This window comes from Bos taurus, chromosome 21 (genome assembly GCF_002263795.3).
Source record: "Bos taurus isolate L1 Dominette 01449 registration number 42190680 breed Hereford chromosome 21, ARS-UCD2.0, whole genome shotgun sequence".
NCBI classification, from domain to species: Eukaryota; Metazoa; Chordata; class Mammalia; order Artiodactyla; family Bovidae; genus Bos; species Bos taurus.
This window is the reverse complement of record NC_037348.1, coordinates 22,529,610-22,555,402: the sequence shown is the minus strand read 5'-3', so window position 1 is coordinate 22,555,402 and position 25,793 is coordinate 22,529,610. Positions and strand designations below refer to the sequence as shown.

At 47.6% G+C, this 25,793-nt stretch overlaps 1 protein-coding gene across 3 annotated transcripts in view; it reads right to left on the bottom strand.

Annotated features, from left to right (window-relative positions):
• SLC28A1 (solute carrier family 28 member 1) overlaps window positions 1–25,793 on the bottom strand; it is an 83,116-nt gene that overhangs the window by 43,774 nt on the left and 13,549 nt on the right. For all 3 annotated transcript variants that reach the window (XM_059879021.1, XM_059879022.1, NM_001037458.1), the window contains 5 exon segments: window positions 25,118–25,212; window positions 19,732–19,915; window positions 11,993–12,134; window positions 11,259–11,372; window positions 10,121–10,198 (listed from right to left, as the gene is read on the bottom strand). In XM_059879021.1, coding sequence (XP_059735004.1) covers window positions 10,121–10,198; window positions 11,259–11,372; window positions 11,993–12,134; window positions 19,732–19,915; window positions 25,118–25,212 — 613 coding nt within the window.

The window sequence follows — 25,793 nt, the reverse complement described above, 5'->3', positions numbered from 1 at the left end:
CTCTCTCCATAGGATTCTCCAGGCAAGAATACTGGAGTGGGCTGCCATCTCCTTCTCCAGGGATCAAACCCAGAACTCTTGCATTGTAGGCAGATTCTTTATCGTTTGAGCCACCAGGGTAGCCCAGGTCTTATCTTACTTGACTTTTTGGGTCAGATTTGGCATTGATGACTACTGAGGACTGCAGAGGCTGCATCAGGCAGACACCCCAAAACCCTGGGGAGATGAAAATGTTTTCTTTCTCCCCAGGGGTTCCTTGGGGAGAACATTTCAGCAGCACCGCTGAGCTTAATGAGTGTGCACATGTTCCAGAGGCTGGAGCGACAGTAAAGGACGGAGTGAGCGAGTGCTCCTGACCGGCCAGGCCCAGGAAGGGTGAGGGAGTCTGGCGGGGAGAGGTGATCATGTGTGTGGAAAGTTACTAGAAGGGAGATGGAGCCAAGGAGGAATGACTAATCAAGATGCTACTGCCAGGAGGTGGCTGCCACGTCAACTGGGCCAGGGAAGATGGAGGGTTGAAGGAGTCCTGGGCAGACCCGGCTTCCTGGAGAAGTGACAAGCTGAACCCCAGCCCAGCAGGAAGCAGCTTGGAGTCTGAAAATCTGAGTTAGCTTGGAGACTTCCCCACGCTGACATGGGCCAATAGCCCTGGACTAGGGCCACATTATTCATGGGAAGAATGGAAAGAAAGCTCTTGAGTCTTCCACTCGACTCAGCACTAACAAAGCCACCTCCCAGCTGGAGAACAAGCCCCATACTCAGCAAGTGTGTGTGTGGGTGTTTGTATGTGTGTGTGAGAGAGAGAGAGAGAGAGGGATGCAGGAGTACAGGGTGTGAGTGAGATTCTGTGATTAGGAAATCTGGTTGAGAAAGGGAGTCCTGTGGCCATGAAGCATCTGTCTGAATTCGTCCCTCATTCTGGCCTGCCTTCACTAAGGAGGCCACTGGCTAATACACTGGCCAGGAGTTTGGGCGGAGGACAGGGCACCCTGGGGGCCAGGGAACAGTTAGTGTTTGACGAGCGAGTGCTGAGCCTCGTTAATGATAAACCCACCTATTTGTTTTCTCTCTCTTGACTGAACATCCAATCTCAAAGCCTTTAGCAACTGTGAATAGGTTTTTATCTTTATCACTATTGTTGTTAAGGATGCTTTTTGTATTTAAAAGGGAGACCTGATGTCACTGACTTTTACTTAGTGTGAGGAAGAAAACAGCACTTAATTAGAAATCCACCACCTGGTTCTAGCCAGGTCTCCCTCTTAACCCACGAGGTAGTTGTGCCCAGGTCACTGCTCCTCTCTGTAGTGTGGTCTGACCATCTGTGATATAAAGGGGAGGCCTGAAGTCCACATCACTCCCTCTTAGCCCAGTGGTCTATGAACCCCTGATTCTAAAGTGTAATTCAGGGAGAGATGCAAGTAGCAGGTATGTGCAAATTCTTCTAGAAAGGGAGGAAAGTAACAGTCAAAGTGTTAGTCACTCAGGCCTGTCTGGCTCTTTGCGATCCCATGAACTGTAACCTGTTAGGCTTCTCTGTCCATGAGATTCTCCAGGCAAGACTACTGGAGTGGGTTGCCATTCCCTTCTCCAGGGGATCTTCCCAACCCAGGGATCAAACCCAAGTTTCCTGCATTGCAGGTGAATTCTTTACCATCTGAGCCACAAGGGAAGCCCCAGAAAAGGAGTAAAGACAAGCAGAAGATATTAAGAAGAGGTGGCAAGAATACACAGAACTGTACAAAAAAGATCTTCACGACCCAGATAATCACGATGGTGTGATCACTGACCTAGAGCCAGACATCCTGGAATGTGAAATCAAGTGGGCCTTAGAAAGCATCACTACGAACAAAGCTAGTGGAGGTGATGGAATTCCAGTGGAGCTATTTCAAATCCCGAAAGATGATGCTGTGAAAGTGCTGCACTCAATATGCCAGCAAATTTGGAAAACTCAGCAGTGGCCACAGGACTGGAAAAGGTCAGTCTTCATTCCAATCCCAAAGAAAGGCAATACCAAAGAATGCTCAAACTACCACACAATTGCACTCATCTCACATGCTAGTAAAGTAATGCTCAAAATTCTCCAAGCCAGGCTTCACCAATACGTGAACCGTGAACTTCCTGATGTTCAAGCTGGTTTTAGAAAAGGCAGAGGAACCAGAGATCAAATTGCCAACATCCGCTGGATCATGGAAAAAGCAAGCGAGTTCCAGAAAAACATCTATTTCTGCTTTATTGACTGTGCCAAAGCCTTTGGCTGTGTGGATCACAATAAACTGTGGAAAATTCTGAAAGAGATGGGAATACCAGACCACCTGACCTGCCTCTTGAGAAACCTACATGCAGGTCAGGAATCAACAGTTAGAACTGGACATGGAACAACAGACTGGTTCCAAATAGGAAAAGGAGTACGTCAAGGCTGTATATTGTCACCCTGCTTATTTAACTTCTATGCAGAGTACATCATGAGAAACACTGGGCTGGAAGAAGCACAAGCTGTATTCAAGATTGCTAGAAGAAATATCAATAACCTCAGACATGCAGATGATACCACCCTTATGGCAGAAAGTGAAGAGGAACTAAAAAGCCTCTTGATGAAAGTGAAAGAGGAGAGTGAAAAAGTTGGCTTACAGCTCAACATTCAGAAAACTAAGATCATGGCATCTGGTCCCATCACTTCATGGGAAATAGATGGGGAACAGTAGAAACTGTGTCAAACTTTATTTTTTTGGGCTCCAAAATCGCTGCAGATGGTGACTGCAGCCATGAAATTAAAAGACTCTTGCTCTTTGGAAGGAAAGTTATGACCAACTTTTACAGCATATTTAAAACCAGAGACATTACTTTGCCAACCAAAGTCCGTCTAGTCAAGGCTATGGTTTTTCCTGTGGTCATGTATGGATGTGAGAGTTGGACTGTGAAGAAAAATGAGCATCAAAGAACTGACGTTTTTGAACTGTGGTGTTGGAGAAGACTCTTGAGAGTCCCAAGGACATCCAACCAGTCCATCCTAAAGGAGATCAGTCCTGTTTATTCATTGGAAGGTCTGATGCTGAAGCTGAAACTCCAATACTTTGGCCACCTGATGTAAGGACTTGACTCACTGGAAAAGACCCTGATGCTGGGAGGGATTGGGGGCAGGAGGAGAAGGGGACGACAGAGGATGAGATGGCTGGATGGCATCACCAACATGATGGACATGAGTATGGGTAAACTCTGGGAGTTGGTGATGGACAGGGAGGCCTGGCGTGCTGCGATTCGTGGGGTCGCAAAGAGTCGGACACGACTGAGTGACTGAGCTGAACTGAACTGAACCCTGGGGAGGGGGTGGATGCAGCAGCAGGCTGGAAAGATGACACCTTCAGTGCTAAATGGAAGAGAACTAGGGTGGGGGCTCTGGAGGACAGCTGCTGCTCTGATAACCCAAGGCCTCCCCCCTCACTTCTTTTGGCAACAAAGTTACCTTCCTTTGGGAAACCACTCTGACTCCACTGTCAGCCCCATTTCCAGGTTTGTCACATCAGACAGGTATCTTCCCTGGCTACAGTTCAAGGATGGCATACACCTGCAAGCCAGCCTAAAAAGATCCCACTCTTAGATTTCCTGCTGGGCTAATGGAAAACAAGCTCTCTCTCTCTCTGCTAAGGTTGCTAAGCTGGTTGGATATAAGCCTGGTATCTCTTTGCTGCAATCTCAAGAGTGCTTCTCCAAGACTAAAACTAAAGCCAGTGCTAAGAACATAGAACCTGGGGACTTCTCTGGCAGTCCAGTGGTTAAGAACCCACCTGCAAGTCAGGGGACATGGATTCGATTTCTAGTACAGAAAGATTCCACATGCCCAAGAGCAACTAAGCCTGTGCTGTGCTGTGCTTACTCGCTCTGCTTTGTCTGACTTCTTGCAACCCCATGGACTGTAGCCTGCCAGGCTCCACAGTCCATGGAATTTTCCAGGCAAGAATACTGGAGTGGGTTGCCATTTCCTTCTCCAGGGGATCTTCCCGACCCAGGAATTGAACCCAGCTCTCCTGCATTGCAGGCAGACTCTTTACCCACTGAGCTATGAGGGAAGCCCCACAACTATTGAGCCTGTGCTCCAGAGCAGGAGTTGCAACTACTGAAGCCTGAGAGCCTATAGCCTGTGCCTCTCTAATTCGGTGAACCTCAACAAAGAGTAGTCCCTGCTCTCTGCAACTAGACAAAGCCCATGCACAGCAACAAAGACCCAGCGCAGTTTCAAAAATAAATGAATAATTAAAAAAGAGAGAGAGAGAGATTTTCTATTTAAAAAAAAAGAAAAGACGAACACAGAACCAGGATATAAGCAAGGCAAATCCCAGGTGATGTTGAATACTTGGATACAACGGGACATGAAGTCTCTGGACTTCTCAATTATCAGAATTAACCTTGCTTTTTTGTTGTTTGTTTTTGCTTTGTTTAATCAGTCGATTTGAGTTGTATTTCTGTTATTTACAACTGATACAGTCAGGAGCTGAGCATCCCACTCAGGAAGTATGGCCTAGACTCCCAAATGTGGCCCCACCTTACAGCTGGGAGAGACTAGAGATCAAAGGGTCCATGTCTTTGCTGTTCCTCCCAGGCAGGTATGGTATCTGCCATCCACACCCTTCTATCCTAGAGAAGAGACACGAACTTGGAATATAAGGGCACCCTGTAAATGGAACTGCTGCAGGTCCTACAGGAAGCTATCTGCCTTGTTTCTATAAGGAGGAAGTTAATAAGTCCCTGCTTGTCCTAGGCAATAATCCTTCAAATTATGAGTTTCGGAGGGTGGCTTTCCCTCAGTCAGAGCACCAGATTCCCCAGCTTTGGGTGGGAACAGGAGATTCCTGCCCTTCCAATTCCAGTTTCCCATGCCCTGGCCTTAGTGATTGGGCCCAAAACAGTCACATGACCCAGGGCAGATCAATCTGAAACCTACCCTGGAATTTTTTAACTAGAGCAGGCAGAGAAGAACTGGCCTAGTTCTGGGTGACATGCTGTAAGCATGAGTACCTGGTGTTGCTGGGAGCCAGGAAGAGATCTGGTATGAAAGAGTGAAGCTGACACTCCGGGATGAGCAGAGATTGGAAGCTGAGGGCTGTGAGCCTGGCCACTCCGGGGCCCCGGTTTCAGCTGGCACCAGCTCTATCTTGCTCCAGTTAGTGAGCCAAGAAACAGTCTTCCCTTTCTCCTCCATTTAAAGCAAATTTCAAGTGAGTTCTGCCACTTGCAACAAAATAGGCCTGAGAAATACTGTTTTCTTCTAAACCAAACAAAGACCCAAGGTGTGGGGCCCCTTCATTTCCACTGTCTACCAAGGAAAGGGCCCTGATATTAAAGCACAGGAGCTAATAAGCAAGAGCATCACACCTGTTCCAATCTTGATTCCAATACTCACTAGCTTTATGAACTTGCACAAGCAAAAACCTCTCTGAACCTCAGTATCATCATCTGTAAAAAAGGGATAATGATATTATTTCCGCCAAAGTTGCTGTTCAGTCACTAAGTCAGGTCCAACTCTTTTCGACCCCATGGACTGCAGCATGCTGGGCTTCCCTGTCTGTCACTATCTCTTGGAGTTTGCTCAGACTCATGTCCATTGAGTTGATGATGCCATCCAACCATCTCATCCACTGTTGCCCCCTTCTCCTCCTGCCCTCAATCTTTCCCAGCATCAGGGTCTTTTCCAATGAGTCGGCTCTTCACATCAAGTGGCCAAAGTATTACTTCCAAAGAATATTCAGGGTTGATTTCCTTTAGGGTTGACTGGTTTGATCTCCTTGCAATCTAAGGGATTCTCCTCCAGCTGTTTTGAAGTGAGTGCCTGACACGTAGTCCTCACTCCATAACTAGTAGCTGTTCTTATGACTTCCTTTCCCTAAGCTTTTCTGCTCTGTTCCACCAGAATCTCAGGTCAGAGTGGTACATCTCGGATTTCTAGGGGCCCTGGAGCTTGCTGCAAAGCCTGTGTGTAGTTATTGGTTCCAGGGATTTGGGAAGCTCTGGCCTCTGCTGGGGAGGTTTGAGGAAAGAAGAGCTCAGCCCTGGTCTTGGGCCAAAGGACATGCTGCTCAGGAACACACAATCATGGGAATGGTGGCCCAGCCAGAGGAAGACTGGCTGTGTGGGAGCCCAGCTCTTCGCCAAGGGCTCACAGAGCCAGTCATTCCTAGCAGGCAGAGAGACTTCCCACGTGCACAGAAGAATCACCATTTATTCATCTCATCATTCAGCAAAAAGCAGTGTCCCAGGCACTGGGCAGGGTTTTTTCAGGGCTTGAGGTCAGTTAACCAACACTAGCATAAGAACCAGGCTGAGAGTCAAAGAACTGATGCTTTTGAATTGTGGCGCTGGAGAAAGACTCTTGAGAGTCTCTTGAACAGCACAGAGATCAAACCAGTCAGTCTTAACGGAAATCAACCCTGAGTGTTCATTGGAGGGACTGATGCTGAAGCTGAAGCTCCACTACTTCAGCCAGCTGAAGGCAAAGAACTGACTCATTGATGAAGACCCTGATGCTGGGGAAGATGGAGGGCAGGAGAAGGGGGCAACAGAGGATGAGACGGTTGGATGGCATCCCCAAACTCAATGGACTTGAGTCTGAGCAAACTCCAGGAGATAGTGAAGGACAGGGAAGCCTAGTGTGCTGCACTCCATGGGGTTGCAGAGAGTCAGACAAGACTTAGTGACAGAACAACAAGGGTAAGAAGCAGGCTTTGTCCTCAAATAGCTAAATGGAGAGCACAGGCGGCACTACTGGTGAAGAATCTGAGCGACAATGCAGGAGACGCAAGAGACAGGAAGATCCCCTGGAGAAGGAAATGGCAACCCACTCCAGTATTCTTGCCTGAAAAACCCCATGGACAGAGGAGCCTCCTGGGCTACAGTCCATGGGGTTACAAAGAGTTGGCTATGACTGAGTGACTAAGCATGCAAGAGCAAACACAGCTGCAGCATGTGGAGCTTAAGTGATGAGCTGCATACAGCTGGTCTCTCAGCTGTATCCTCCCCCCGGCCCGCCCGCCTCTGTTCCCCACGGTGACCTCTCTTCTGGACGGTGGCAGTCTGGTGGTCCCTGAGTCGTCACTTGGTTGTGAGGCAGCCTCCTCGCTGGTCCCCTGTTCCAAGCATCCCAGCTACAACCCTTCCTCTCTACTATTGAAATCACAACCATCCCAAAGCTCTAGTCAAGTCCTTCCATGCTCAAAAATCTTCAATAACTCCTCATCTCCTGGGGGACAAAATCCAGGTGCCTCAGCCTGGCATTTGAGATTCTTAAAGGACTTCCCTGGTGGCAAAATGGATGAGAATCTGCCTGCCAATGCATGGGACACAGGTTCGATCCCCAGCCTGGGAAGGTTCTACACGCAGCAGAGCAACTAATCCTGTGCATCGCAACTACAGAGCCCACATGCTGCAACTGCTGAAGCCCGTGTGCCTAGAGCCCATGCTCTGCAACCAGAGAAGCCACAGAGAAGCTTGTGCACTGCAACAAAAGAGACGCTCTCACTCTCCGGCAGAGAAAGCCTGCTTGTGGCAGTGAAGACCCACCACCAATAGACAAATAGATAAAAATTTAAAAAGACACGGCCCCACCACACTTGCAGTTTATCCCCTAATCCATCCTTTCCTTCAAATAGCTTACACACCCACTGAACTGAATTATGTCCTGTTACGTTACATGGCCCAGCACTTTCTCACCTCCACGCCGTTGCCCAGGCATTGCTTCTTCCCGCTTATCTCTGTGTGTCCAAAATTTTTCCTGCCCTGAGGCTCCAATTCAAATACCACCTCCTTCAGGAGGCATTTTCACTGTCCTTATTTTTAAAACTCTCTCCCTAAATGGACTGCCCAGGCACTTTCCTTTGTGCCAGTTACACTTGAACCTGACTGCCTGGGGAGATCGAATTGCAGTGTTGTATTTTGCCTTGTAAAGTGTGAGAAGCCACCAGCTGCCATTCTCTGTCCGGTGGACATGACAAGTCACCCCGGAGCAGGACTTCACTGCTCCTCCCTGAAACCTTGAGTGACCCCTACTTGGAGATGCAGATGTGAAGGGAGCTGTCCCTCCCAGCCTCAGCCCTAGGAGGGTGGTGTTAGGGGACCTTTGGAGGGGCTGACAGAGGCTGCCCCCTTGATCATCTCCCTGCACAGAAGTAGTGATCTCAGAAAAACGCGATGGACAAATCTGTCCTGAGAGGACGGGAACCTGGTCCCTCTTGCTTTCCTCCCAAGGCTGACATTACTAGAACCCTTGGATGGAGTGGACGTTTCCCAGAGAGCTGCTGGGGCCAACAGACACCGAAGCTCCCAGAGGACCTCACCCTGAGTCAGGGCTGGGGGAGGGCTGCAGGTGTCTGGACTCACAAACTGGCTTGACACCAGCTCAGAATGCGATGCCAAGTCCGTGACTTGGGCTGGAAGCTTCTGAGACCCAACACCCCCAGCAGGATTGGGGAGGCTCTGGGAACAACGGCTGAGTGATGGCAAAAAGCAAAAATCCCTGGAACTGATCCTGCATGGTAGCCCCACGGTGACAGTGGTCCAGGACATGCTGGAGTGGGCGGCACCAATTCCCATCTGTGCTGCTATGCAAACAGGGCAGAAACTGGGGCCAGCTAGTGGGGAAGCGGGGCCCAGGGCTCTCTCTCTCTCTCCACCTGGCATTTGGAAGTGAAACTCAAACCTGGAGCAGCCTCAGGGTCCTGAGACAATTTGGGTGTGAGGCAGGTGGAGAAGCTACACTTGAGATCTTACTAGAGACACATAGGTGCCTGGGCAGTCAACTGGACAAAGAAGAAATATAACCACAGTTCCACCCAGAAACAGTGACGCAGTCCCACCATCGAATGCTCAGCACAGGCTTCCCTGTTTTAAATTAGGGCTGGGAACATCCTGGTGGTCCAGTGGGTAAGAACCCGCCTGCCAGTGCAGGGAACATGGGGTTTGGGAAGATTCCACATGCCATGGAACAACTAAGTTGGTGTGCTAGGGCCACTGAACCTGAGTTCTAGAGCCTGGGAGCCACAACTACTGAACCCACATGCTGCAGCTACTGAAGCCTCACACAGCAAAAAAGACCCAGCATGACCAAAACTAAATTAAAAAAAATTAAGGTTGGGGCTCTACAATTACACAATAGTCTTTGAGTCTTTATTTCAATTTCCTCTATAATAAATTTTTGCACTGTAGTAAGTCAGAAAGAGAAAAACAAATATCACATATTAATGCATATATATGGAATCTAGAAAAATGGTACAGATGAAACTATTTGCAAGGTAGAAAGAGAGATGGAGACATAGAGAACAAACAAATGTATGGATACCAAGGAGGCAAAGGAGGGGTGGGGTGATTGGGGAGATTGGGATTGCCGCGTATACCCTACTATGGATGAAATAGATAACTAATGAGAACATACTGTATAACACAGGGAACTCTACTTAGCGCTCTGTTGTGACCTAAATGGGAAGGAAATACACAAAAGAGGGGATATGTGTATACATATAGCTGATGCACTTTGCTATACAGTGGAAACTAACACAATACTGTAAAGCAACTATACCCTAGTAAAATTTTTTTAAAAACATATTTTGCACTGCAGAAGGCACATAATACACATTTACTGAAAGGAGGGAGGGAGGGACTGTAGGTCTAGGGGAATCCAGAGGAAGGACTTAGAGTTTGCAACTAATCAGGGCAGGTTTCCTGGCAGAGGTGGCTTGAAGGGAGGGGCCTTGAAGGAGGAGCACTCGAGAGGATCATACGTCCCTGTAGTACGTCAGGGGCTAAGGTCACAGCAGATGCCATCTACATGTCTCCACCTACTTTTCTCATCATCAGCCTCCCAGCAATTCTACTATTGGGGGATTCACTTTTTAGGAAAATAATACAGATATATCTTACTTTTGCAAGTTTTCCAAAAATATACTGAAAACATACTCCCATGTGAGCACATTGCCAGGCGCCTCCCAGGACCCCAAGGTTTAAGCCTCATTAGCTTCCAGTAGCTGGGCTCCACCAGCAGGAGCCCTCCCCTTCCACTGGGCCGGGCTTGGACGCCCCACTAGCTGGAGGCATCCGGCAATGGCTGCTAAATGCTTTGTGAGCCAAGAGTCAAGCTGACCTGAAAGGCAAAGACATCCTTGACCAGAGCCTCCCCAAACACGAAGCTGGAGCCGGACTCAGTGTAGCTCAGGAAGATCTGAAAGGAGAAAACAAACAAAACCAAACCCGGGAGTGAGGCCAAGAAGGGTGGGAGGAGGAAGCAGCAGCAAGGGAACCAGGTTGGGGCGACCTGGAGAGGCCTCACCTGCTCCTCATGCCTTCCCAGCAGCCCAGGAGAAGAGAAGGAGGGCATGGGCAGAGCCTGGATGTGTGGGTCCTCCCTGCCCCACCCGAAGCCCTCCCTATAGAGAGTGCATGGAAATTCGAGATAGTGAGAGAAGGATGAGTATAGGATCAACCTTGCGTCCTCCATAACTTATATTTTAAGAAGTAAATCATGACTGCCCAATGATGAGAAGGAACTTAATGATACTCAAAAATGGTTAAAATGAAAAAAACAAGGTTAAAATGATAAATTTTGTTATGTGATTTCATCAAATAAATGAAATTTAAAAAGTGTAACTTCAACAAACTGAATATTATTTTTAAACACACATACACACCAGTATTTTGGCCACCTGATGCAAAGAGCTGACTCGTTGGAAAAGACCCCAATGCTGGGAAAGATGAGGAAAGGAAGAGAAGGGGGCGCCAGAGGATGAGATGGTTGGAAGGCATCACGGACTCAATGGATTTGAGTTTGAGCAAACTCTGGGATATAGTGAAGGACAAGGAAGTCTGGTGTTCTGCAGTCCATGGGTTGCAAAGAGTTGAACATGACTGAGTGACTGAACAACAACACATATATGAACTAAATCACTTTCAATTTTTAAAGCACTTTTAACTATTGTTAAGTTCCTTCCCTGATGAGGACTGAGGGCAACAAGCCTTGGGCCCAGGTATACTAGGAACCTTCCTGTTTTGAGATTCTCTTCCACATCAGGCCACCCTCCGAAAGGACTGCTTGTTTGGGCAGGTGGGACCAGGCCTGAGGGAAGCAGTGGCTGTGCTGCCCAGCCTCCCACTGCCCAGGGGTCTGGGGCCCCACACACACCCACCACCTGGTCACAGTCCAGGCCACCTCCCTCCAGTGCAGAGGCTTATCTTCCATCTCTGGCACCCCAAGACGCCCGGGCAGCTACACCCCATGTACACACCTGGATCTGGTCGCCCAGCCACTGAAATGCAATAAACCCTGGTTCTGTTCTGATGACGACAAGTCCGAGTACAAATTGCAGTCCAAGACCCCAGAACACAGCCCGCCAGGACACCTGCCACCCGAGAGAAAGGTCCAGGTGAGCTCGGTATCTGGGGAGGTCTACAGGGAGCACGTGGGTGAGGGCAGAGGGCACAGCACTGCTGAGGGGCTCTGGGAGCTTCGGTCAGCCTGTAGGATGAGGCCTGGACCCAGCCGGAGCTATGGGCCTGTTGCTGATGGTTACATCCCCCATGGAGTGCAGAACAGGCCACAAGGCAGCAATGGGCCTGTGCAGTGCAGGGGCAGGGCCAGATCTAACCGAGGACCAGCCGGGAGCCATGGCACTTGGTCCCAGGGCATCGGCTGGGTGGGCGGAACCCTGGCCTCAGAGCCTGGCCTCAGCATAACCTTTGTCGATCTGGGCCTTCCCCATCTCTCCCACATAGTCAGGGCTCCCAGCCACTCTGACCCCACTCCCTCCAAGCACTTCCTCCTCCCCAGCAGAAGGGAGCTGGACACCTAACGGCTGGATAACCTCTCGGCATTGAATGACTTCTTAGCAGTGATCCCTTTGCCCAGGTGTGGCTCTGGAGTCTGGGGGGAGGTGTTAACCACTGTGAAACAGGGAGGGGACCTGACGCTGGAGAGAGAAGGGGCTGCAGCCTCCTCTTGGCCTGACAACTAAGCACTCACTGCGCGGTGATGCTTCGAGACAGCAAAGAGGAAGCCAACGAACACGCAGATTCCGCCAAAGGACACCAGCTGCTCAGGCCGCTGAGAGGTATCCAGAGCCAGCCACAAAACCAGGCCCAGGAAAGCAGCAAGGGCTAGACCCCTGCAGGGGAGGGGCGGAGAGTCATTACTGTCAGCATCTCCCCACTCCCACACAATAGCACCCAGGGCCCCAGGAAAGGGTACTCAGGGCTGGTGGAGGAGAAGGGAGAGAGGGCTGTGTGACCTCGGGCAGACCACCTAGCCTCTCTGAGTCTCGTTTCCTCATTGGGTAAATGAAGCCAAAGACCCCCTCCCACCCGCAATTCTCAAGATTGCTGAGAGAAGTAAATCAGAGGATGTGGGTACCCAGTTTAGCATGGTGCCAAGCACACAGCAGGAATTCTTCATAGCTGCAGTGATGCTCAGCCCAGCCAGCCTCTGGCTTTGCAGGGTGAGGTGGGGTCTGTGTGGGCTGGAACTCAGCACCATGGGCCATGGGCTCTGCTCCCCTAAAGCCCAGAAGTGGTGGTGTCAATCAGAGATAGAGCCGAGTACCTGAGACCAATGACCGAAAGTGACTTTTACAGCCATGTCTCCCTCCCTGGGGCTGGGATCTGCTTGTCCAGCAGTTATGTCTGTCTTCCTGTATTAGTAGCTCAGTCATGTCCAACTCTTTGCAATCCTATGAACTATAGCCCACCAGGCTCCTCTGTCCATGGGATTCTCCAGGCAAGAATATTGGACTGGGTACCTATTCCCTTCTCCAGGGAATCTTCCCAACCCAGTGATAGAACCTGGGTCTCCCACATTACAGGTGGATTCTTTACCATCTGAGCCACCAGGGAAGCCCTGAATGTCCAGGAGGCAGCCTAACAATTTAAGAGCCCAGGTTCAGGGTCTAACCCTGACCCAGTCTTCAACTCCCTGGGTACCACTAATCACACCTGAAGTTCACTGAGCTCCTACTATGTGCCAGGAACCATGCTGAGTGCTGAAAGACACTCTTATCCTCATCCTGCTGCTGCTGCTAAGTCACTTCAGTAGTGTTCGACTCTGTGTGACCCCATAGACGGCAGCCCATCAGGCTTCCCTGTCCCTGGGATTCTCCAGGCAAGAACACTGGAGTGGGTTGCCATTTCCTTCTCCAATGCATGAAAGTGAAAAGTGAAAAGGAAGTCGCTCAGTTGTATCTGACTCTTTGTGATCCCACGGACTGCAGCCTACCAGGCTCCTCAGCCCATGGTATTTTCCAGGCAAGAGTACTTGGAGTGGGGTGCCATTGCCTTCTCTGTGTCCTCATCCTAGAGATGTAAAAATTAAATCGCCCATGGCCACCTGTCTAGAAAGCAGCAAAGCTGAGATTCAAGCCAGGCACTCCAGCAGCAAGTCTGTTCTCTTAACTAGTTCTATGCATAGTCACCAACCGGTAAGAGAAGGATCCAGGACCTGAACTCAGACGAGCTAACCCCAGAGTTCACTGTTTATTTCTGGTGTGTTTTCCAAACTCCTATTATGCCAGTTCCATTGGCGTAATTTCTGCCTTGTCTCTGAGCCACCTGTATGCCTCTTTACTTACTGCTATCCTTGAGGTTAACTGGTGTTATAAAAACTTAAATGCATGTTTGGAGGTTTATTTGGGGGGGGGAGGTTTTTTCTTTTATTCTTACAGCTGTAGGTTTTAATTGTATGTTTCTTATTTTTAACATTTTTTTAAAAAAAACTTTTTACTTTATGTAGGAATATAGCTGGTTAACAATGTTATGACAGTTTCAGGTGCATAGCGGAGCGACTCAGCAATGTATACATATACATACACGCATCCATTCTCCCCCAGACTCTCCTCCCACCCAGGCTGACACGTAACATTAGCAGAATTCTCTGTGCTATACAGTAGTTATTTGTTGGTTATCCATTTTATTTTTTTAATATAAATTTATTTACTTTAATTGGAGGCTAATTACTTTACAATATTGTATTGGTGGTTATCCATTTTATTTTTTTTTATTTTTATTTTTATCCATTTTAAATATAGCAATGTATACATGTCCATCCCAAACTCCCTAACTATCTCTTCCCCCTGGCAATCCTAAGTTCATTCTCTAAGTCTGAAGGCCACAAAGACTTTTCTGCTATGTTTTCTTACAGTAGTTATATAGTTTCAGGCTTTACATTTAGGTTTATCATCTATTTTCAGTTAATTTTTTAATATAATGTGAGGCATGGATTGAGTTCCTTTTGTTTCTCTCTCCTCCTCCTCTTCCTTCTTCTCTTCTTTCTTCTACATATGGATATCCCATTGTTCTGGCAGAATTTGTTGAGCTGATTATTATTTCTTCACTGAATTGCCTTAGCACTCTTGTCAAAAAATCAACTGGTTTTATACATGTAGGTCTTTTTCTGTACTTTGTTCTGTTCATTGATCTATTTGTCTGTCTTGATGGCAACGACACATTGTCTTAATTACTGGATCTTTATAATAAGTCTTAAGGACAGTTAGTGAAATGCATCAGCTTTGTTCATCTTTTTCAAAATTGTCTAGGCTATTCTAGGCTCTTGGCATTTGCATATGAATTCTAGAATCATCTTATTATTTCTACCCCAAAAGTCTGCTAGAATTTTGATTGAGATACTATTAGAATCTATAGATTAACTTGAGGAGACTTGATATATTAATAATATTGATTCACTTAATCCATGAACTTGATACGTTGCTCCGTTTATTTAAGTTTTTTTATTACATATATCTCTCAGCACTGTTTCCTAGTTTTCCATGTACAGATTTGGAGGTCTTTTGTCAGATTTATCCTTAAGTATTTCATATGTTTTATGCTATTCTAAATGATATTAATGATTTTAATTTATGATTGTTTATTGTTAGTATATGGAAATACGATTGCATTTTGCATGTTAAGCTTGTACCCTTCAATCCTGCTAAACTCACTTAATGGTTATACTAGCTTTTTGTAGATAACATAGAATTTTCAAGCTTCCCAGGTGGTGCTAGTGGTAAAGAACCTGCCTGCCAATACCAGAAAAGAGATGAGGGTTCAGTCCCTGGGTTGCAAAGATCCCCTGGAGGAGGGCTTGGCAACCCACTCCAGGATTCTTGCCTGGAGAATCTCATGGACAGAGGAGCCTTGTGGGCTACAGTCCATGGGCTCGCAAAGAGTGAGACACAACTGAAGTGACTTAGCACATAAGCACATAGGATTTTCTGTGTAGATAATCTTGTCTGTGAAAAAAACCTTCTTTACTTCCTTTCTAATCTCCATGCCTTTTATTTCTTTTTCTTACCCAATTGCACAAGCTAGAAACTCCAGTACAATGTTCAAAAAAATTAGTGAGAATAGGGGTTTCCCTGGTGATCCAGTGGCTAAGACTTCATGCTCCCACTGCAGGGGCCCAGGATTCAATCCCTGGTTGGGGAACTAAATCTCTCATACTGCAACTAAAGATTCCATGTGCCAAAACTAAGACCCAGCACAGCTAAATTTAAAAAAAAAAGAAAGAAAGAAAAGATGGTGAGAGTGAACATTCCTATATTGTTCTTGATTTCAGTGGATAAGTACTCAGTCTTTCACAATTAAGTATGAGATTAACCATAGATTTTTGGTAGGTGGTCTTTATCAGATTGAGGAAGTTCCCTTCTATTCCTAGTTGGCTCAGAATTGTTTTTCAGAAATGGATATTGAATTTTGTCAAATGCTTTCTCTTATCTATAGGCATCATCATATTGTTTTTCTTCTTATAGTCTGTTAATACAATGACATTGAACCCAACTTTGGACTCCTGGGATAAATCCTTCTTGTTAATGACATATTATCCCTTTGGGATAAATCCTTCTTGTTAGTGACATATTATCCTTTTGTGTATTATTGTATTTGGTTTTCTAAAATTTTTAAAATAATTTTTACATCTTTGCTCGTGAGGGTTATTGGTCTGCACCTTTAATGTGAGTATTGGTATGGGAAAGGGTTAGATCTACCATCTTGCTATTTACTTTCTATTTGTCCCATCTTTGTTCTTTGTTCCTCTTTTCCTATTGCTCTATCTTCTTTCAGATTAACTGTTTAAAAATTATTCTTTATCTCTTTTTTTACCTGTTAGCTATAATTCTTTGTTGTGTTATTTTAGTGGGAGCTTTAGCATTTATAGTATATATCTTTAGTTTATCACAATCTACTTTGAAGTGTTATTGTATCACTTTAAATGCAGTATAAAAATCTTACAGAAGTCTAATTTCATTTCTTTTCTCCTAGCCTTTGTGCTACGGTTGTTTGCTGCTGCTGCTGCTAAGTCGCTTCAGTCGTGTTCGACTCCATGCGACCCCACAGATGGCAGCCCACCAGGCTCCCCCGTCCCTGGGATTCTCCAGGCAAGAACACTGGAGTGGGTTGCCATTTCCTTCTCCAATGCATGAAAGTGAAAAAATAAAGTGAAGTCACTCAGTCGTGTCCAACTCCTAGCGACCCCATGGACTGCAGCCCACCAGGCCCCTCCGTCCATGGGATTTTCCAGGCAAGAGTACTGGAGTGGGGTGCCATTGCCTTCTCCGACAGTTGTTTACTTCTACATATAATATAAACTCCACCATACATTGTTCTATTCTTGCTTTATAAGTTGATTTTAGAGAGATTTAAATAGTAAGAAAAATAAGTCATTTTATCCACCTACATAGTTACCCTTCCAACACTCTTGATTCCCTCGTCTAGATCTAACTTTTCATCTGGCATCATTTTCCTTCTATTTGAAGACTGTCCTTTAACATTTCTTGTAGTGCATCTCTGGTTTTTAATGTCTGATTATTTCAGCTTTTGTATATCTGTCAAAGTCCTACTTCTCGTTTCTTGAAGGATATTTCACTGGTGAAGAATTCTGATTGACATACTTTTGTTTTCATTTCTGTTTTTTACAGTTTCACTGTTTTCTCATTTGTATTGTTTTTGAGAAGAAATCTGGCATCATCCATATCTTGTTCCTCTGAACATATGTTTTTTTTCCTCTAGCTGTTTTTAAGATTTTTCTCTTTATTGATGTTTTTAAGCAATTTGATTATGATGTGCTTTAGTGTGGTTTTCTTGTTTCTTGTGCTGTTGGTTTGTAGAGTTTCTTGATGCTTGGGTTTATAATTTTCATCAAATTTTGAATTTCTTATCCACTGTACCACCAGGGAAGTCTGGGTATATGTTTTAATTTCTCTCAGATATAACCTAGAAGTAGAATTGCTGGGTATGGCAACTCTATGGATAATATTTTGAGGAACTGACTAATTGTTTTCTATTGCAGTTGCATCATATCATATTATATTTCTATCAGGAGTATATGAGGGTTTCAAATTTCTCCACATCTTTGCCATCACTTGCTATAATCTGTCTTATTTCATTATAGCCATCCTAATAGATGGGAAATGGTATCTTGTGATTGCTTTTTTTTTTTTTTTGGCTATGCTGTATGGCTTGTAGGATCTTAGTTCCCTGACCAGAGATTGAGCCCACAGCCATTACAAAAAAAGCGTCAGATCCTAACCACCAGGGAACTCCCTTATCTGCATGTTTTTTTTTAAAAGGAAACTTGATAACAATACCTCAAGTGGAAAACCAGTATCAGTGATTTGTCATAAACAGAAGATGACTATAAAAATAAATCCTCTTATAAATCTGTTTAATAAACAGAAGGCAAATGTAAAAACAAATCTATTTATAAAGAAAATGAAACATTTGTGTACAGGCTGCTTAAAGCATTTTGCTGTGGCATGTAGATCTTACTTTGGGAAACACCCTTGTGCTTCGCACCTGCCTGGCTTAGTCACTGGGTATCTTTGGGCATCAGTTTTCTTCATCAACAAAAAGAGTACCTCTTTTAAACCATAGAAACATTTTTTTCCCCAGCTAAAATGTTTTATGCAAGCCTGTTTATAAAATAGTTGCCTGGTGGAAATGGAAATTGGGAGGAGGGGTGTCTGATGTTCCCCTCTCCAATCTCCCTCACCTGCCCTCTGGCACCTCCAGTTTCCAGAGCTCTAAGGAACCCAGTTTAAAAACCAGGGGATCCTGGTGAGACAGAGTGGGACCCTATGGCCCTTAATCCCCGACCCCCAGGTCCTTTGCCTGCCTTTTGTCTATGTAAAACTTTAGTCAAAGAATAATCAGAGAAATGAGAAATGCAGAAACAAAGGAAAACAGTCAAAGGAGACCAAATAACAATAATGTAGTCATTAAGCAGAGTCAAGGACCTTTAGCTCCTTCTCAAGGAGCTATTCTTCAGATAGTACTCTGAACCATCTCCTGTGAACTGTATCTTACAGATACTGAAACTACGCCCCCATCAGGTGGAAGAAGTTAACTACATGATGACGAGACTACGACAAGCTGCCACAGTTCCGAGAACTGGCCTCAGATGGAAGCAAACCGACCCTGGAACTGAATATTAACTATACCTAAAACAAGATGACGCTGGTCAGACCACCAATGACCAATTTGAAGATGACTGTCCAAGATGACTGTGCTGTTTCAGCATGTAGCCCCCTCCCTCGGCCTATAAAAGCTCTCACCCACTGCTTGTCACGGGGGGAAGTCGGCCTTTGGACAGATGTCCCTGAACACCTTGTCCTGCCCTCAAGTTGCTGGCATTTGAAATAAAGCAAACTTTCCTTTCCACCAACCTGGCCTGTTTACCGGCTTTGGGGCAGCGAGCAGCCAGACCCCACACCTTTCGGTAACCCAAGGGCTTGCCCTCGTGGTCCAGTGACTAAAACTCCTTTCTCCCAATGCAAGGGCCCCAGGTTCAGTTCCTGATCAAGGAACTAGGGCCCACATGTCATAACTAAGACCGGGCACGGCCTACATAAATAAATACTTAAAACAAAACAAAGAACAAAAGGATCTCAAACTGTTGCTCAGGAAAGTGGCTGGCTGCATCAGAATCCACTTGTGGCTAACTAAAAATATTAACTAGTAGGACAAGAATTTGAAAAAGAACAGATACATATTGAAATGGTAAAGCATTTGCCTGCAATACAGGAGACCTGGGTTCGATCCCTAGGTTGGGAAGATCCCCTGGAGAAGGAAATGGCAGCCCACTCCAGTATTCTTGCCTGGCGGGCTACAGTCCATGGAGTTGCCAAGAGTCAGACACCACTGAGTGACTACCACTTTCACTTTCACTTATATAAAACTGAATCACTTTGCTGCACACTCGAAACTATCACAACATTGTTAATCAACTATACTCCAATATAATATAAAAAGTTGAAAAAAATATATGGACTTCTGGACTCCAATTCAGATTGCTGAATCAGACGCCAGGGGTGGTCTCCAGCAGCTGGATGTCTCACTAAGGCTCCGGGTGATCTGATCATAGCACTGATATGGGCCCTCCCAGCTTGAATGGGCTGGGATCTCTGAATTTAGGAAACTGTTGATTCCTGTCCTCAGGTGTGAGAGCCACCTACTGTAACTGGAGCAGAGAATCAGATGGGAAGTGGCAAAATACCACAAAGACACCACAAAGCTGCCTCTGAAGCTACCCAGCAAGACCTGCCCCAGGGCTCCCAAGAGGCAAGCAAAAGCAAGTGTGTGGGCTCCCCACAACCCAGGAGCCTCAGTTGGGACAAAGACCGAAGTCCTCTTCACCCAGCCCTGGCCGTGACACAGGAGCTGACTCAGAGGCCCTCCGCCCATGTGCCCGCCCACCCCCATACCCACCGGGGACTCACTTACCTCTTAAACCAGAGTTTCAGGCAGGGATGCCCTAGAGGTTTGACACACCTCAGCAGCTTTGGCCCCAGCAGCCTCTTGAGCAGGCTGTGGGCCAGGAACACGAGGACCACACAGGTGAGGACGAACAGTGCCAGGGCCCTCTGGAAATTCAGGATGCAGGCAGCCAGCAGGAAGGCAGTGTATGCTGGGAGTAGGTGGAGGATGAAACAGAGAAGGGATTGTGGATAATGACACTGGCCTCTACGGGACCCTGCTGCCCTAGCCCCAGCTCCACCTACTCCAGCCAGAGCTCCCAGAGCCTTAGTTCCTTCTCTGGTAATGAGCACAATTGTTTTGGCTTAGAATGTGTGTGAAAAGGCTTTGCAGACTCTAAAGTGCTGACCAAATGTGAGGGAGGTGTTTAAGGAGAAGGTAAGATAGCATGAGGCTTCCCAGGTGGCTCTGTGGTAAAGAATTCTACCTGCCAGTGCAGGAGATGCAGTAGACTTGGGTTTGATCCCTGGGTCAGGAAGATCCCCTGGAGTAGGAAATGGCAACCCACTCCAGTATTCTTGCTGGGATAATCACATGGACAGAGGATCCTGGTGGGCTAGGGTCACAAAGAGTTGGCCACGAGTGGGCGACAGCATGCGTGCTCACACACACATGAAAGACAGCATGAATCTCCGAGAATCAGTGGAACGCCTACCATATTCTAGAGCCTTGGTAGGTTCCGAGGAGGACAGAGACAGCTAAGTCAGCTACTCCAGAAAGGCACTGAATTCTATGTGCCAGGATCCCGTTCTAAATATTAATCAATGATCATTTTTCTTCCTGGAATTTCCTTTTCCCCCTTTGCCCTTCTCCCCATTTGAGCAGCTAGGCCCATCTGTGCTCTACTTCAAGAAAGGAATATGATAGTGGAGAGCAGAGGAGAAATATCTTCCCCTGGCTTATGGATTTCAAGAGCCAGGGCCCTTGAGGGGAAAGAGGTGGGATGGAATTGGGAGACTGGGGTTGACACATATGCAGTACTGATAATGTGTATAAAATAGACAACCAGTGGGAACATACTGTACGGCACAGGAAACGCTACTGAATGCACTGGTGACCTGAATGGGAGGGAAATTCAAAGGGGAGGGAATATAGGTACAGTTTTGGATGATGCATTTTGCTATGCAGTAGAAGCATAGCGGGGCTTCCCCGGTGGCTCAGCAGTAAGTAATCTGCTTGCAATGCAGGAGCTGTAGGAGATGTGGGTTTGATCCCTGGGTCAAAGGGCATGGCAACCCACTCCAGTATTCTTGCCTGGGGAACCCCATGGACAGAGGAGCCTGGCAGGCTACACAGTCCGTAGCATCACAAAGAATCGGACACAACTGAAGCAACATAGCACTCATGCACAAGAAGCGTAGCAACATTGTGAAGCATCTATATTGTAATCAAAATTAATTAATAAGAAAATAATAAAGTTAACTTAAATATGAAAAAAAATTAATTAATAAAAATAAAATAAAGACCTAGTGATTAAAAAAACAGAATCAGGGCCCTTGAAGAACGGAAAAGACTAATAGGCTTTCCAGCAGATAAAAAATTTTGAGTGTCATCCCTACATACTCTGTTGCCAGACTTGTTAGAGGATATCTCTGGGTCCCAGAGAAATGGGCTCTGAGCCTAGGGAGGTAGCAAAGGCCTGGGTGTGTGTGTGGCATTGCGAGTAAAAGAGCCCTGCCCCAGGGAGGCAGCAACATTTCACAGAGAAGAATGCCATGGGGGTGTGGATGAGCAGAGCCAGAGAAGGCTTCTGAGGGTATGCACACCTCAGCAGGCATGGAAGCGGGCACAGAAGTCATCTCTATGAGAGGCTCAGAGAGGAAGGCCCACTTCCTGGGAGGGTCTCCATGGCTACCTGCAGCGGCAGAGAACGGAGGACCAGTTGGGGAAATGGACAGGCTAGTGGATACTTGAAAATTGATAGTAGATAAGCACCCCCAGATGGCCCAGTGGTAAAGAATCTGCCTGCCAATGCAGGAGACGCAGGAGACATGGGTTCGATCCCTGGGTCAGGAAGATCCCCTGGAGGAGGAAATGGCAACCCACTCCAGCATTCTTGCCTGGAGAATCCCATGGACAGAGGAGCCTGGCAGGCTGCGGTCCATGGAGTTGCAAAGAGTTGGACACAACTGAGCAACTCAGCACACACCCAAGTACCCAATGGGGACTCCTGCGGAAAGGGATAAAGGATGTTTCAAACTGACAGATAATTCAGTTCCTCCCCTCACTTGGAACAAGGAAATTGAAATAGAAAACAAGTTGAGTTATGGAAAATGAAGTTACCTTTCTCTCACACAGAAAGACAGGGACACCTGTATGGGTGTCAGTTAGAAGCACACAGGTGAGGCTCTGCAGGGCAGGGGAGGGAGGCAGGCGCAGGGTTGTGGGAGGTCAGAGGAGGGGGAGCTGGTGGGAGAGAGGCGCCAAGCTAGGCACTCTATGCCACTGCCAGGATTACTCCTCACAACCAAGCCCCGGGTCGGTACTATGTGGTCCCTGTCCAGAGATGAGAAGCAAACTGATTCACGCATGGAGGAAATCAGGCTGGGATACCAATCCAGGTCTGTCTGTGGCCAGCAGGGACTGGCACAGCATGTAGGAGATGGGGCTGTGTAGACAGGTCCTCCAGGCAGGACAGGGCAGAAAAGTGTCTTAAGAAGTATTTTCATCCTTCTAAGATCCCTGTAATCTCTGGTGATAGGACTTTGTTCCTTTTGGGTGCCCCTACACACTCTTAGCCCATGTGGTCCCACAGAGCCTGACCTTCTTGATGGGAGGAGGACCCAGGGAGGAGCACATGACCTGAGGTATGCCCATCATAGACCTACAGAAATACGGGCAACAGGCACACTCTTCTGAGACCCGGGACACCGAAGCCCTCCATGTCAGTCAGCCGCCAGTGTTATCTTGGCATCTGTGGAGAAAGCCCACCTGAGGCGAGGAGGCCACTGCTTGGAACCAAAGCAAGTGCTGAGAACATGAGCTTGTACCGCGCCTGCTTCAGAAAGTCCGTGATGAGCCTTATCATAGAAGACATGATACAATAAAGACAGCAGAGAGCTGGAGGAAACCAAAATCACCCAAACACGGAGAAAGGAAGGGAGCTCCTTCCTGACAGCCAAGACAGAAGGGGAAGTAGGACGGGGAGGGTCATTTCCACAACCTGTTAGATGGAATTCAGCCATTTCTTCGAGAAGCAAATCCGAGTCTGAGTGAAGGTGGACACAAGGGCAACCAGAAAGCCCTGCTCAGCTTCTGCCACAGGAAGCCTTCACCGCATCCGACACCCATAGGAGGAAGCTGCCAGGGCCACGAACCAGCCCCATCTCAGCAGGGGCCCCACTTTGACTTAATTACAAAGACTGGGGCCACTGCTGTCATGTCTCCCTGTCTTCTCCCCTATGGAGCCCCCACAAAGGTCTGGGCAACCACACCACCTCCCCCTTTTATTTTCCATCTTCCACGCTGAGGCAAGCCTGCAGCCATGAAGACGTGCCCTTGCCTGGGCCCCGAAACCTGCTTCCCTGTGCCCAGGGAACCTTGCTCCACTGGTCACCTCTGCCACCTCGCTTCTGCCCTTCTTCCCCCAAACTCCCTGCCTCAGTTCAGAAAGCCGGTCAAACAAACACACCCTCTTCCTTGAAACCGCCAACCCTTCGGTTAATATTCCTGTCCAGGATTTCCCTGGTGGCACAGTGGACAAGAATCTGCCTGCCAATGATCTGGGAATATTCCACATGCCGCGGAGCAACTAATCCTGTGCATGGAAACTACAGAACCTTCGCTCTAGGGCAGCTGAGCCAGAACTAATGAGCCCTTGGGCCACAACTACTGAAGCCCACACACCTCAAGCCTGTGCTTCACAAGAAGAGAAGGCACCACAATGAGAAGCTCCCGCACAGCAATGAAGAGTAGCCCCCACTCACTGCAACTAGAAAAAGCCTATGCGCAGCAATGAAAATCTATCACAGCCAAAAATGAATAAATAAATAAATGCGTATTCCCACCCAGTTCTCATAAAAAAATTTCTCAGAAGAGCTGTGTAGACTTACTGTCTACATTACCTCTCCTCCTGTTCTCCAATCCAGCTACTGCGCCTCCGCCCTAAGTCACCATGATCTCCTTGTCCCTAAAGTCCACAGGCACTGCTCCGTCCTTATCCTACTGGTCTCCTCACTGCAGAGGTGCTGGCCATCTTTCCCTCCCTCTAGCAACCCTCTGCTCCTGGTCCCGTGCTTGCTGCCCCCACCTGCACGCCTTCTCAGGCTGTCTCAGGGCCCCTCGTCCTCTCTACCTCCTTCTGTGTGACCAGTCTCCACGTTTCCATCTGTGAGCCACCTCTCAATTCATTCTCCAAGCACCGCTGGGGAGCCTCTTCTCCTCCTGGAGGGCCTGGCAGCAGTTCCTTCCACACATTGTCCAAAACAACTTGCCATTGCCCTTCCAGCAGAGACCCCCTCCTCCCCCTGTGGTCCCTGGCTCTGGTGAGCAGCATCGCCCACCCCGTGGCCCAAGCAGAACTCCTGGATTCCAGGACCCCCTTCGTCCCGCACGGAGATCAGATCCCAGGTCTGACTGGTGTGGCTTCCTGAGGATTTCTCAGATCCACCCCCTCCATCCTCCACCCCTTCATCTTCTCCCATGTGTATAGTGGCTCTCAGTTGTCTCCTTTCCCCTTCTTTCTTGCCTGCCTCCTCTGGGTTTCCACAATGTGAATCCAAGCTTGCCACTTCCCTGTTTAAATCCTTCGATGGCTCCCTCTGGCCTTGGGAGTAAAATCCAAGTCTCTCCAACCCCCCTTCCCAGTACCTGGCCCCTTCTCATCGCTCCAGCCTCCTCCTCTGACACTCCTGGTCTAGAACTTTATCCTCCAGCCACTAGACTCTTTATCAGCTGCCTGCCCACATGCTGCAGGTTTCCACCTTTGCTCATGTGTCCCTCTATCTCCTCACTCCTCTTCCTTCCTGTTTTACCTGGCTAATTGCTGTTCACTCTGTGAGACCAGAATGTTACCTCCTCCTGGAAGACCCCCCAACCACCCCCACGATCCTTCCCTGGTGCTCCCAGATGGCCCTCTGAATTATGTGAAAATATATGTTCCCCACTCCCTAACTGATCAGAGAGTTACCTTGAGAATAAGATTTGGTCTGGCTTAATTCCTATATCCCAGCTTCTGGAACAAAAGCTGGCCCTGAGTCGGTGCTCAAAACCTTTGTCAAGTTGTTGGGTAGGTGAATGACCCTGCCCTGAGACATGGATAGCTGGGTTGGAGGTGGCTGAAACCTGGGTGGTGGGGGCAGGGGGCTAGGCAGCAGTGACTGTCTCCTTGGAAGGGGCTGGGCCCAGAGCTCACCAGTACAGAGCAGGCCTATGCAGATCCATCGGAACAGCTGTGCATGTTCCCTGCAGAAGTGTCTCACTCTCAGGGCTGGTTGCAGCCTCCTTCTCCTGCGGAGAAGACCAAAAGGGTCTAAGAGAGGCTCCCCTACCAGAATCCTCAACACTTCCAGGCAGAAGCCACTCAGCTTCATCCCCAGTAAAATGGCAACACTGGCTTTGACATCCCACAGGGCCAAAGGTCAACCCCAGCCCAAAGGGAACTTAGAATGACTTCACTGCAGCCATGAAATTGAAAGACGTTTGCTCCTTGGAAGAAAAGCTATGACAAACCTGCTGCCAAGTCACTTCAGTCATGTCCGACTCTGTGCGACTCCATAGACGGCAGCCCACCAGGCTCCCCCGTCCCTGGGATTCTCCAGGCAAGAACACTGGAGTGGGTTGCCATTTCCTCCTCCAATGCATGAAAGTGAAAAGTGAAAGTGAAGTCGCTCAGTCGTCCCCGACTCTTAGCCAGCAACACCAAGGACTGCAGCCTATCAGGCTCCTCTGTCCATGGGATTTTCCAGGCAAAAGTACTGGAGTGGGGTGCCATTGCCTTCTCCGATGACAAACCTAGATAGTGTATTAAAAAGCAGAAACATCACTTTGTCGAGAAAGGTCCATATAGCCAAAGCTATGGTTTTTTCCAG